This window comes from Chelonoidis abingdonii, chromosome 3, assembly GCF_003597395.2.
Source record: "Chelonoidis abingdonii isolate Lonesome George chromosome 3, CheloAbing_2.0, whole genome shotgun sequence".
Lineage (NCBI taxonomy): Eukaryota > Metazoa > Chordata > Testudines > Testudinidae > Chelonoidis > Chelonoidis abingdonii.
The window spans coordinates 5016885-5028958 of record NC_133771.1 but is presented as its reverse complement, the minus strand read 5'-3'; the positions used below and the strand labels follow the sequence as shown (position 1 = coordinate 5028958).

Here is a 12074-nt window from a genome sequence, read left to right as displayed (position 1 = left end):
AGACAGTCCCTGCCATAAAGAGCTGATGATCTAAATAGATTCAACAAACAAAGTGAGTGTCGCTGGCTGTTTTAACGGGGAACTGAGGCTCTGAGATTAAGTGATTTGGCCAAGGTCACACAGAGTATCTGTGGCAGAGCAAAAATTGAATCCACAGCTCTGAGTCCCAGTGCACTGCAGACACAGAAATCCATGGGGGTTGCAGGTGCTTGGCATCTCTCAGGTTCAGGCCCGCTCCAGTGACCATCTGAGAGCCCCACTTCTGGCTTCTCTTCCACCAGTGACCCCACCTTTCTCTCAACCCAAACCTCTATAGGCCCCCTGTCCAGTCCCTTCCCTTGACATCTCAGTAGCCCTCCTCTACAGCCCCCTACATATGCTGCCTTGTTGCATAGGACCCAGTTGTTCTGCTGGGCCCATCCACTGCTGAATCGAGAATCCTGGCATCTTGGTGCCCTGAACGGGAGCTTAGCCTGCAGTGGAAGACTGGAGAAGCTTTACCTGTTAATGATCAAGGATCAGACTCACTAAAGCTGGCCCAGGGTGTTGTAAATTCCATGCCTGTGCCCCAGCCTGGCCCCTGTACCCAAAGGAAGGCATCGTCCTAAGGGGAGGCAAGTGCTGTTGCCACCAGCGCCCTTCTGTGGGGTTCCTGCAGAGGAGGCACCTTCTTCATTGCATCCAGGGCTCTCCAGGAGATGGGGACTGCCCAGGGAACAATGCCCTGTATTAGCATATCCCTCAGCTGTTCCAGCAACACCGCCTCTGCAGCTAGCACTGCCCCTGCATTGGGCTGCACTGGCCCTCTGGCAAAGCAGATGTTGTGGCCATTGATGTCACTGCTGTGTGTGCTGTGAATCCCTGTCTCTGCCTGAGCCTCAGGGGGTATAATACTGCGACAGGCCCAGGCAGAGGACTTCATCCTTCAAACTACAGGGTCTCATGTCCTGAGTGCTGGAGGTTCAATAACCTATGTACCTGTCATTGCACAGCCGCAATCTTCCTTGCCTGTCACACAGCCTGCCTGGAAACTGCAGGAGATGCGGCATTCACAGGACCCAGCACTACATGTGTTGTTGATAGCAAGGTTTAGCGCTGCTTCTTGGGCCCCTGTTTCTTCCTTGTGTTGCTTCCCCTTTTCCTCTCCCAACGTTGTGTAGCTTGTACCTCCACATGCAGATCCTTGTTGTCATAAATATAAAGGGAAGGGTAACAACCTTTATGTCTGCAGTAACATAAAATCCCTCCTAGCCAGATGTACAGAATTGCTTTGCCTGTAGGGGGTTAAGAAGCTCAAATAACCTGTTTAACCCCTGACCAAAAGGACCAATAAGGAAAGAAGATACTTTCAAATCTGGGCGGGTGGGGAGGAGGTTTTGTGTGTGCTCTCTTTGTTTTGTTCCCCCTCTGGGCACAGAGAGACATCAAACAGATAAACCATCTCCTGAAATGATACATCTAAACTTACAGAAATTGTAAGTAAAGGCAAGGAAATGCATTAGCGTATCTTTTGTTTTAGCTTGTGATTTTTCCCTATGCTAAGAGAGAGTTTTATTCCTGATTTTTGTAACTTTGAAGCTGATCCTAGAAGGGAATCCTCTGTGTTTTAAATCTTTTTATTTACCCTGTAAAGTTACCTTCCATCCTGATTTTCCAGGTGTGATTCTTTTACTTTTTTTTTAAATAAAATTCTTCTTTTAAGAACCTGATATATTTTCAGTGTCCTAAAAACCCAGGGGTTTAGTCTGTGCTCACTTTGTAACCAATTGGTTATTATATTATTCTCAAACCTCCCCAGGAAAGGGGCTGAAGGGGCTTGGGGGAATATTTTGGGGAAACAGGGACTCCAAGTGGCCCTTTTTGCTGGATTTTTGTCTAAATCACTTGGTGGTGGTAGCAATACCATCCAAGGACAAGGAAAGGATTTGTGCCTTGGGGAAGTTTTAACGTTAGCTGGTAGAAATAAGCTTAGGGGATCTTTCATGCAAGTCCCCACAGCTGTACCCAGAGCTCAGAGTGGGAAGGGAACCCTGACACTGGTCATCATCAGGATAAAACGGGGGACTTCTAGAGCTTAGTGCATGAGCCTTTGTCACATGAGCTAAAAGCCAACTGGCTGTTAGGTAAGGCCATAGAGTAGATTCATTTTATCTCTCTCTCTAAGTAGGCTCGGTGCCACTAGATGAGACAGAACACCACACCCAGGAGGTGTGTTGGTTACACCTGCACAAACCAGCCACCGCTGCCCTGCTCAGATCTGCAGCAAGCAATTTGTAGGTCCCTTAGTTTCTGAGACACCAGCTTTTCCTGAAAGTCTCTCGACTGAAACAATAGACGTTCTATAAATGGAAGATTCACCCAGGTTCAAACTAAAGCAGCCTGGAGCCCTAAGCACATCATGACATGGGAAATGGGAGAGGAATCATCGCACCACCCCTACAGTTCCCCAACCCTCCACCTAGAGTGATAGTGCCAGGAGGGCCCCCTCTGGCAGAGATTCACAGATGTGAGGGCCAGAAGGACCATTGTAATCATCTATCTGACCTCCTGCATAACACAGGTCATAGGACTGCGCTGGAGTAATTCCCACTCCAAGTCCAGTAGCTGGGTTTGAACTAGAGCCCACCCTTCCGAAAAACATCCAGTAACAATACCTAGCTTTTCTACAGCACTTGATTCAAACATTTACAGTGAGCGAGAATCTACCACAAGCTGTGGTAAGTTGTTCCAGTGGTTAATGACCCCCTATATTAAAAACATAGACCTTATTTCTAGTCTGAATTTGTCTAGCTTAACTTCCAGCCATTGGATTGTGTTACAGATTTGTCCGCTAGACTGAAGAGCCCGTTATCAAATACTTATTCCCCATTTAGGTACTTACAGGCTCTAAGGTAAACCTTAACCTTCTCCTTGTTAAGCTAAATAGATTGAACTCCTTTAGTCTATCCCAATAAGGCATATTGCAAATTTCCAAATGCATATTGCAATATCCAAACTTCCCATACTAGTGTGGTGTGGCTTCCCCAGGACCCTGCTGGGGCCGGCTCGCTGTGGGAAGTGCACGGAGGGGAAGAGGATGCTGAATGCTCCAAGGAGAGACCCAGCAGGTAAAGCCGTGTGAGTTTCTTGCCCTGAAAAAGTCTGGGGATCCTCCTCTCCCTTGGAACAGACTGTCTCCAGGACAAGAAGCTCACACGGCTTCACCTCCTGGGTCTCTCCTTGGAACATTCAGCATCCTCTGCCCCTCTGTGTGCTTCCCACAGCGAACCTGCCCCAATGGGGTCCTGGGGAAGCCAGAGGGTCCTGCACCCCCACTTTGCAGTCAGACTTGACTCTCAGCCAGCCAGTAAAACAGAGGTTTATTCGATGACAGGAACAGAGTCTAAAACAGTTTGTAGGTACGGCGAACCGGACCCCTCGGCCGGGTCCATTCCGGGGGGCAGTGAGCCAGACCCCCACATCTGCACTTCACTCCTCATCCCCAGCCAGCTCCAGACTGACACCCCCTCCAGCCCCTTCTCTGCTCAGTTCCTTTCCTGGGCCAGGAGGTCACCTGATCCCTTTGTCTCCAACACCTTCAGCTGGCACCTTTGCAGGGGGGAAGGGCCTGGCCATTAGTCGCTAGCAGGAGCAGCACCAGGGTTTTTGGCACCCTAGGCGGGGGTCCTTCCGTGCTCCCGGTCGTTGGTGGCAATTCTGCGGCGGGGGCGTCCTTCCGTGCTCCCAGTCGTTGGCAGCAATTCTGCAGCAGGGGGGGGTCCTTCCGTGCTCCCGGTTGTTGGTGGCAATTCTGCGGCGGGGCGGTCCTTCTGCGGCTACCGGTCTTCTGGGCACTTCTGCGGCAGGTCCTGGAGCGAGTGAAGGACCCGGCACTGAATTGCTGCCGCCGACCGGGAGTGCAGAAGGACCCCCCGCCGCCGAATTGCCGCCGAGGGCCACAAAATCCTGGTGCCCTGGTCGCCTAAATGGAAGCGCCAGCCCTGGTTGCTAGGTGACAGAGGGTCGGCCAGGAACTGAGCCCCCCCCCCCCCAGTATTCAGAGAAAACATTAAGAACAGCCCCACTTCATCACATGCGGTCAGTATAAAGCCCTTTGACTTGCAGTTAAAGCCCTTTGACTTAATAGCCAAGAGAGCCTACTTCTTCCCACCAGGCATGACTGCCTGATGCCCTTTTCCTCAGGAGCAGCATGAGTGTAAACAGGAGTCCCCCTGCTCTCTGTGTTTCGGTCTGGATGGGTCAAGCCAGCTGCACTCTTCCCCTCCTGCTACACACACAGCCCTCTGCTGGGCTGGAGTTCAGAGAGTCCTCCAGAGCAGTGGGGTTAATACCCCCCTGAAATGCATGGGGCAGTGCCCATCCTCACAGCAGTTGGTTCAGGCTCTGTGCAGATTCAGGCAGATGTTACTGAACCTGTTTCCAAGCTATTCTTCACAACTGTGAGGACTGGAGACTTTAATTTTTAAAAAGGGCTCCAGAGGTGATCCCGTCAATTTCAGGCCAGTAAGCCTGACTGGTTGAAACTATAGTAAAAGACAAGATTGTCAGACACATAGATAAACATAATTTGTTGAGGAAGAGTCAACATGGTTTTTGTAAAGGGAAATTATGTTTCACTAATCTACTAGAATTCTTTGAGGGGGTCAACAAGCATGTTGACAAGAGTGATCCAGTGGTTATAGTGTACTTAGATTTTCAAAAAGCCTTTGATAAGGTCCCTCACAAAAGGCTCTTAAGCAAAGTAAGCTGTCATGGGATAAGAGGGAAGGTTCTCTCATGGATCAGTAACTGGTTAAAAATAGGAAATAAAGGGTAGGAATAAATGGTCAGTTTTCAGAATGGAAAGAGGTAAATAGTGGTATCCCCCAGGGATCTGTACTGGGAACAGTGCTGTTCAACATGCTCATAAATTACCTGGAAAAAGGGGTAAACAGTGAGGTGGCAAAATTTGCAGATGACACAAAACTTCTCAAGATAGTTAAGTCCCAGCAAGACTGAGAAGAGTTACAAATGGATATAACAAAACTGGGTGACTGGGTAACAAAATGGCAGATGAAATTCAGTGTTGATAAATGTAAAGTAATGCACATTGGAAAACATAATCCCAGCTATACATATAAAATGATGGGGTCTAAATTAGCTGTTACTACTCAAGAAAGATCTTGGAGTCACCGTGGATAGTTCTCTGAAAACATCCACTCAGTGTGCAGCAGCTGTCACAAAAAGCAAATAGAATGTTGGGAATCATTAAGAAAGGGATAGATAATGAGATAGAAAATATCATATTGCCTCTATATAAATCCATGGTACCCCCACATCTTGAATACTGCGTGCTGATTTGGTTGCGCCATCTCAAAAAAGATATATTGGAATTGGAAAAGGTACAGAAAAGGGCAACAAAAATTATTAGGGCTATGGAACAGCTTGCATATGAGGAGAGATTAATAAAACTATGACTTTTCAGCTTGGAAAAGAGATGATAGGGGGGTGAATATGATAGAAATTTATAAAGTCATGATGGGTGTGGAGAAAGTAAATAAGGAAGTGTTCTTTACTCATAACACAAAAACCAGGGGTCATCAAATAAAATTAATAGGCAGCAGGTTTAAAACAAACAAAACAATGCACAGTCAACCTGTTGAACTCCTTGCCAGAGAATGTTATGAGGGCCAAGACTACAACAGGGTTCAAAAAAGAACTAGACAAATTCATGGAGGATAAGTCCAGTAAAGGCTACTACTCAACATGGGCAGAGATGGTGTCCCTAGCCTCTGTTTGCCAGAAGCTGGGTAATGGGCCACAGCGGATAGATCACTTGATGATCAACTGTTCTGTTCATTCTCTCTGGGGCACCTGGCATTGGCCACTGTTGGAAGACAGATACTGAGCTAGATGGACCTTTGGTCTGACCCAATATGGCCATTCTTATGTACAGTGGAGGTTAGGTCGATCTTACTTACATCACACAGGGAGTGAAATTTTTCACAGCCTTGAGCACCATGGTTAGTTCATCCTTGGTGTATATCAGGACTAACTATTCCTATCTGTGCTATTCCAGAGATCCTCAAGCTGAGAGAGTATGTCAGGAATATCTATCTGAAAGAGAGGAAGAAGCTGCTAATGGATTATGTGGCAGAGGCTTTCGGCATTGTCCTGCTGGCTGAGAATTTCAACTCCACACGACACATGGTGGTATGGCTGGAACAGCTTTGGGCACTACAATTTGCATCACTGCTAGCACAGTGATGATGCAGTGAATATTTCCCTCTCTTCTCACTGCAGCAGTTTCTCTGAATGCTGCCTTCTCTCCGTTCCATCCCTGCTCCTTTGAACCAGGCCACTTGCCCCATGGTTCCTAGCAGGAAACAAATGCAAATCTGCTCCAAAAATCTAGTAATGAGCTGACTAGTGTGTAAATGCACCACTGCACCCTGACGGATGGAGCTGGATCTGTTCAGCTATGTGCCATAGACCCTATACTGCTGACCACTAATGGGAATGGTTCTGTAGTTCAAACTAGGGAGAGAGTCTATACTTTTTGATACAAGAGGCTCTGAGTTCTATCCCTAGAGCAGGGCTAGATGATGAAATCCCTGCACCCTTTCTACACTACAGCTTACTCCATTGGCAGCATCAGTGAAACTGCTTCAGAGCTGAAACATGCTATTTTCCCCAGGGGAGACACACCCACGTTGTCCAAGGCCCTGCTGTACTTGGCTGGTTGGGCTTTTTGGTGATGTCACACCAAGCATTACCTCCAAAATGCTCACGGCTGGACCCATATCACTGGGGGACAAAAACGTATCCCTGCACCCATTGTGTTCTGTGGGTGGGTAAAGCAGTGAAAGAAAGAAAAAGTTACAGAGATTCTGTTCTTTTCCCCTCATCTATAATTGATGTTTAAAACCACTACAGGCTTTATCTGCAAAGGCAGCCAAACCTTGTACCTCCCCTGTTGCCCAGCTGTCACTTCCCCCACTCTTTCTAGCAGCCGCCAGCATCATGCCACGCTAGGGCTTTGGTTCAGTACCAAGTCAAAGCACCACCAGCTGGACTGGCGACACCATCTCTTCCAGCACAATGTGTTCTCTAGATGCCTCCCATCTGGTGCTGACCGAACGCAGGCCTGTGCTGCGGTTTCTAGCGAGAAGCAATCTTGGCGTGTATCTTTATTTTGCCTCCAGCATCAGCTGTGCAATGATGTGTCTTGTGTTCTTCTGCCATTGCAGGATCATTATGAGCAGAGCGGCTTGGAAGGCTTTGTGAAGGACAAGATCAAGGCTTTGGAGAAGGAGATTGAGAAATGTTTTGCCCTGCTGGAACAGCCTCTTAACGAAGGTGTGAAGAAAGCAAAATCATCTCACCAAAAAACGTTCTCTCAGCTCCTTACCGTGAGTAGCACGTTCTTGACTTAGACCTCATGTGCAGCTTTCATTCTCTGGCCAGCAACTGCCTCTCCCTTTGCACACCTCTTGCTTATTGACTTTTGAGAAGTGCTTTGAGATCTGTGGCAGAAAGTCCTATAAGGGCTAAGAATTATTATTGGGTGTTGAGAGGACTAATTAAGGTTTGTGAAGGGAACTGGATGAAAGGCCCTAGAGGAGAACAGCATGTTATGGGCTGGAGTCTGATCCTCTTATTTGTATGGAGTAGCCACTTACACCAATGGGACTCGATGTGGGGTACAGTGCTACTCGGTGAGTAAGGGTATTGGAATCCAGCCCCAAATTAATATAGGCCAGGGCTCCATTCTGCTGCCTTTACTCCGGTGAGTAGTACTTTGCTCTCCTGAGTTGCCCTCAGTGGGATGACTTGCAGAGTAAGATGCTTGTCAACTTGACCTGGGTCACTGTAGTGTAGACACTTTCTACTGCTACAGAAGGGTTTCCATCCTGGAGTTAATCCACTCCTTTGAGAGGTGATAGCGAGGTCAAAAGAATTCTTCATCTACCTAACAGTGCCTACACTGGGGCTTAGGTCAGCTTAATTACATCTCTCAGGGGTGTGAATCTTTCACACCCCTGAGCAACATAGTTATGTCAATCTACATTTTAGATGTAGACCAGACCTTAGTCTCTGTGCCTGTGCACCTCATCTGTGTGGTAGAGATAATAATCCTTCCTTCTTCAGTCTATTAAGACAGTAAGTGAGAGGGTAGGGTGTGCTTAGGCAAAATTCTGTATAGATCTACCCTTCTTCCAGCGCTTCAGCTTAGCTTTTTGCTGATGCGCAGGCCCGAGCTCTGTCTTTCCAGAAAGCATCACAGAGAATCAGATCTCTCTCCTGCAACCTCTGGGGCTATTGAATGTAAAACTCTGATAAATGGAGGGTCATAGTTCCCAGTCATTTCCTGGGGAAGCACCAAACACTTTATTGGTAAAATAAACATTGAGTGCTCACAAAACACACAGTAAATCAATACAACATTGTAATCACATTTGGAATACTGTGAAGAACTTTTAAAGAAAAGCTCTTAGACAGTAAATCTGCTTATATAGACTGTCCCCCTTTTGTTTCGGCTACAAACATTCCACTGTAAGGTTTCAGGGTAACTCTGTCTGTACTTTAGCTCACACATCAAAACACATTCCCCTCTGATCTCCCCTCAGAGATGATTTCTCAGGGCTTGTCTACATTTAATGTGGCTTGTGTAGTCGTGGCAGAGCTCTCCCCAGCGCTCTAAAAAACTCCACCTCCACAAGGGGCATAGCTACCAGTGGTGGTGCACTGTCTATACTGGCACATCACAGCACTGAAATTTGCAGTGCTCAGAGAGGTGTTTTTTCACATCCCTGAGCGAGAAAGTTGCAGCGCTGTAAAGTGCCAGTGTAGAAAAGCCCTTAGTCTTTGCAGTGTGACTGTGGTGTGTCATGTGTGTCACCTGGACTCTTCAGAGCTCAAGAACACTCCTGTCAAACACTTCAGACCCTGGCAGCGAACCAGCACTCTGGGGAGCTCCCCAGCTAGCAGCTGCCAGCCCTTGGGGCAGTAGCTAACTGGTCCTCTCAGTTGCTGGTGAAACACAAATCTCTAGCTCAGTGGCTCTCAAACTTTTTTAGTGGTGACCCCTTTCAAATAGCAAGCCTCTGAGTGTAACCCCCCCTTATAAATTAAAAAAACTTTTTTATATATTGAACACAATTATAAATGCTGGAGGCAAAGTGGGATTTGGGGTGGAGGTTGACAGCTCATGACCTCCCATGTAATAACCTTGTGACGCCCAGGGGGGTCCTGAACCCCAGTTTGCGAACCCCTGCTCTAGCCTGTATCCAGAATACTCCAGGGATTGGGATCAGCCTATAAAATATCCATTCCGTGGATCTCTACAAGCCACTTACTCTACAGGGCACCATCTTCTCCCCGTAGACCCAGCTAACTTGGGCAAGAATTCACAGACCCTCCTTTCAGTAAGTGCTGCCCCATTCACATGCTCTCTAACCGAGACAGAATCCCAGTTCAGAGCAATTAGCTGAGAGCCAAATGTAAGTGCCACAGGTTCTGTAGCCTGATTCTTTAATGGCTGTTAATGGTATTGGTTGCTATTTGATATTAATTTAATGTGCTGGGGGTAATAGAGTCTCATTCCAGAATCAGACTCAACAGAATTAAAACGAATCAGTTCAATATCTTGAGGGGAAGCCAGGGTGCATGGAAAAGACACTCACACTGAGGGCAAGGCAAAGCCTTAGCCACTTTTATTAACACCATCAAGGAAGAGAAGGAAGTTCCAAACCACAAAAACAAATAGCAGTAATATCGCATTAGGGATACGTGTGGTGTCATCCCCTGCATATGCTCATATACTTACATACTCCCACCCTTCCTAGGGGACCCAGTGGTGAGAGACAAAGGACTAGCCCTGTCCCTGGCATGCCAAATGAGTCTGATGGTTCAGACCCCCAACACCCAGAGGTCGGTGGTAGAGAAGAACAATGAAGAGCTGAAGGGTCAGTGATGGAAACCTGGTGCCCACAACATGGTGGCCTGGCCTATTGTAGGGCCTGGGCACTATCATGAATATTCATTTAGATGCCCGGCCTCCCATGTCCAAATCTGACTTCCTCACCCTCATAATATTGGGGTGCCCATATCTGATAGGTTAACCTATTACTGCCTTTTAGCTCATTATCATAAACGTCACCTATTTCTAAAGCAAGTTTGTGGTTAAACATCTGCCAACAATTCTATCCGAAAATATCCAGCCCAGGAGCAGTTCAGTGTTCCTGCAGTTGCCTGGTATCATTAAGTACCAACTCCCTCTCTTGAGCAAGCTATTAACCTAGATTTTGGGGAACCGGGAACTGCTGGGCCATTTTATAATGCTGGTCACTCAATTACAGGCTCAAGTGCAATACTCCAACTCTCCTCTTCAAAACCAGACACTCCAATGAGAACTGCAGAATGGAATTAATTTGCAAACTGGACACCATTAAATTAGGCTTGATAAAGACTAGGAGTGGATGGGTCATTACACAAAGTAAAAACTATTTCCCCAAGCTAATTCCCGCCCCCACTCTTACTCACACCTTCTTGTCAACTGTCAGAAATGGGCCATCCTGATTATCACTACAAAAGATTTTTTTCTCCTGCTGATAATAGCTCACCTTAACTGATTACTCTTGTTATAGTGGGTATGACAACACCCATTTTTTCATGTTCTCTGTGTATCTATCTATCTATCTTTCTACTGTATTTTCCACTGCATGCATCCAATGAAGTGGGTTTTAGCCCACGAAAGGTTATGACTAAATACATTTGTTAGTCTCTAAGGTGCCACAAGGACTCCTTGTTCTTTTTGCTGATACAGACTAACACGGCTACCCCTCTGAGACCTACTTTACTTATCTTAACGTGGTTAAGCCAGTGCCTTACAGGATACAGGCCTGTAGGTTCCTTGCATTACTGCTAAGCTAGCTCTGTGGGCTACACCACTAGAGCTAACAAATGCTCCCTGTCCCCCACTCTCCTTCTAGGTCCATAAACACACTGCTATGGACCAACATTATCCTAATCCTTCCCTAGCTCTGACCTGTTCCCAGAGTGGTGCAGGGATGGGACCCAGCCCTCACAGCAACCTCAGTTCTTGGTCCTGCTTCGATCAGCTGCTGAGTCCACAGAACTGTTTTTAATTCCTCTATTTATAACTTTCCCCTCACTCGCTGATTGGCTCAGCTCTCAGAGGTGACTTGGGTATGACCTGCAAAGCTACACAGCCTCATTAACCACTACTGAGATCATGCCCCATTCTGGACGTTTCTGGGTCTTTCTGAGTTGTCCTGCCCTGCGCTCTGCATGTCTGTGTGCAAAGACACAGAATAACCAGCTAAGATCCATGGTTTTCCGCACTGTATCTCCCCTCTCCCATGGAGGGACAAAGTCAAATGCTTCAGTGTAAAGCACATGGGTTAGAGTAGTTCTTCAGGACAGAGCCTGTCTCTCATTGTTGGTGCATCTACACTGCAGCTGGCATCTGATCGAGCGCATGCACTACAAATAGAAGTGTAGCAGTGTCGGCACAGGTGGCGGGCCGTAGGGAGGGTTTGCTGCCCCAAGTACATACTTAGGGTCTTGGACGGATCAGAGTTAGTGTGGATATGTCTACCTGAGCTGGAAATTACATCTTCCAGCTCCACTGAATGTATGTACAGCTCCCCTCACAACGGGGCCCTAGCTCAGCTGGGGTCTATAGGTCCTACTGTAATACAAATCGTAAGGAATGTATCCCATACCCACTTCATTACAACTGTGTTTCTAATTATCCAGCGAAAAACTGGATACCAAGGCTTCCACAAGACACTGAAAGCCGTGTGCCAGAAGAATGGTGTATATGCATCCCGGATCTTCTCCCGCATAGACTTCAATAGCGCCCTCGCTCAGCCCATGTATGACAAAATTGACCCCACGTTCGCAAACATATTCAGGTGAGAGGAGCCCTGCCCCACTCAGGCTGCAAAGACACCGAGTCTCCTTTCGTAGGGCTCTCTCGGCTCCCCATTGGCCCCAGGATCCTGCTGAACCTTGTTCTCTGGCCTTCCTGGGTAACCCAGTGTGGTGGAGTCCCCCACCAGCTCCCC

The 12074-nt window shown here is 47.4% G+C and overlaps 1 protein-coding gene across 1 annotated transcript in view; it reads left to right on the top strand.

The window, feature by feature from the left end:
• LOC116837369 (nuclear GTPase SLIP-GC-like) overlaps window positions 1–12074 on the top strand; it is a 68680-nt gene that overhangs the window by 22813 nt on the left and 33793 nt on the right. Inside the window, 3 exon segments of the mRNA XM_032801705.2 lie at window positions 6059–6192; window positions 7230–7391; window positions 11764–11921. Coding sequence (XP_032657596.2) covers window positions 6059–6192; window positions 7230–7391; window positions 11764–11921 — 454 coding nt within the window.